The sequence below is a fragment of the Rattus rattus genome, unplaced genomic scaffold (assembly GCF_011064425.1).
Source record: "Rattus rattus isolate New Zealand unplaced genomic scaffold, Rrattus_CSIRO_v1 flattened_line_227379, whole genome shotgun sequence".
Lineage (NCBI taxonomy): Eukaryota > Metazoa > Chordata > Mammalia > Rodentia > Muridae > Rattus > Rattus rattus.
Genome location: NW_022652559.1, coordinates 1 through 1,784, shown reverse-complemented (window position 1 = coordinate 1,784; position 1,784 = coordinate 1). Strand labels below are relative to the sequence as shown.

The 1,784-nt window shown below is 48.5% G+C and overlaps 1 protein-coding gene across 1 annotated transcript; it reads left to right on the top strand.

The window, feature by feature from the left end:
• Positions 1–1,144: 1,144 nt before the first annotated feature.
• LOC116889830 (secreted seminal-vesicle Ly-6 protein 1-like) lies at positions 1,145–1,778 on the top strand (the record flags this gene model as incomplete). Its single annotated transcript, XM_032890665.1, has 2 exons — positions 1,145–1,248; positions 1,668–1,778. Coding segments are annotated over 2 exons (215 nt in total), but the record flags the coding sequence as incomplete, so codon positions are not given.
• Positions 1,779–1,784: the final 6 nt, after the last annotated feature.

Genomic DNA, 1,784 nt, shown 5'->3' with positions numbered 1-1,784 from the left:
AGAGTGTTCTGCTTTCGGGCGTGTAGTTTTTCCTCTCTACAGGTCTTCAGCTGTTCCTGTGGACCTGTGTCTTGAGTTCACCAGGCAAGTCACTTGCAGCAGAAAAGTTGGTCTTACCTGTGGACCCGAGGCTCAAGTTCGCTTGCGGGGTGCTGCCCACTGGCTCTCCGCTGCGGCAGCAACCAGGAAGATCTGCGCCGCCCCTTCCGGGAGGTTCCGTGCACCAGGGTTCCAGATATCTTTTGGTGTTTTCCTCTGGGCTCAGTACTGTGTGCAGCGTGCAGTCTCTTCTGGTTTCCCAGGCGTGTCTGCCTCTCTGAAGGTTTAGCTCTCCCTCCCACGGGATTTGGGTGCAGAGAACTGTTTATCCGGTCGGTCCCTTCAGGTGCGGTGTCTCAGACGCGGTGGACCTGCTGCTCCTGGGCCCTCCTCTACGGGTACCCAGAGGCCGTTAACAGTTTCCTCCTGGGCCAGGGATGTGGGCAGGGGTGGGCAGCGTTGGTGGTCTCCTCAGCTCTGCTGCCTCAGGAGTGCCCGCCCGACCAGGGGGCGAGAACTCCCCTCCAAGGGGGCCTGGGAGCAGAGAGCTGCTGAGGGCAGGGATCCGCCAGCCCTGGAGTCTGGCCAAACACCGGAAGTGTCCGGTCCCAGAGGAACTCCGCCTCTGTGAGACCTGAGTTTACCAGGCAAGTCGTTTGTAGCAGAAAAGTTGGTCTTACCTGCGTACCCGAGGCTCAAGTTTGCTTGCGGGGTGCTGCCCACGGGCTCTCCCTATTTTCAATTTCTTACACTCAATTGTTCATGGCTCTAAATGTAGATTGAAAGTAGGGCAAGCAACATTCTCGATAGGATAACAATGAGAAAACAGGAGGACCTGGCCATCCATGTGTGGTTGGCTTAGGCAGCTTGCATCAGGTCTCTGATGTTCACCATTATGGTTTATCTATTCTCAGGATTTGGGGTAGAGAGTCCCCTAAAGTTTGTTGCCTTGAATACATCTCTTTCCAGAGGCCTGTAGGGATCAGCACAGCATGCAACACAATCTCCACTAGTGATAATTTCTTCTTCAGACTCACAGGTACCATGTTTGAAGCTGACCTTGAGTAAACCTCTTATACTTCATTTTGCCTTTCCGCTCTGGTAGTTTGAAGTGTAAACGTTTCAATTCTACCAAGAATTGTCTAAAAGAGCCAGGACACTGTGTAACTAAAAGGAACCAAAAGTGTCTCTTATGGACAGTTACTTCAGGTATGTGCCATTTTAGGAGTCTCAGAGTGACCATGCTTGTCTTTTTGGATACAACCTTCCTCAGATACGTGGGCTAAGGTGGAGAGTGTGGCAGAATACATTTCTATATAAAAGTAGGAAAGGGCTCCCTTCCTCTGGTATTGGCTGGTTTGGTAGGCCAAACAAATAAATCAATGAAGATAAAAAAATACATTTTTACAGGTTCTCTTTGTGGTCCCCAGGGTAATCTAAGTGGCTATAATCAGGGATGAAAGGTTTTATAACTAAAATTCCATTCAGTAGTTTTGTAAATAGGGTATTCTCCATGTGTAAATTTACCAGATGAATGATTGACCCAGGATTCTGGACCTTCTTATTAAAAAAGTCATTGATTCCTTTCAAACATTTATGTTTTGCCTTTTCCCCTTATTTCTCTGCAGGTGAATTTCTCAGTTATGGGGTCCAGACATGCTGGACCCATTGTGTGAGCAGAACAATTACTAGAGGAAATCTGAAAGTAGAAGATAAATGTTGTGATTCCAGATCTCTTTGTAACC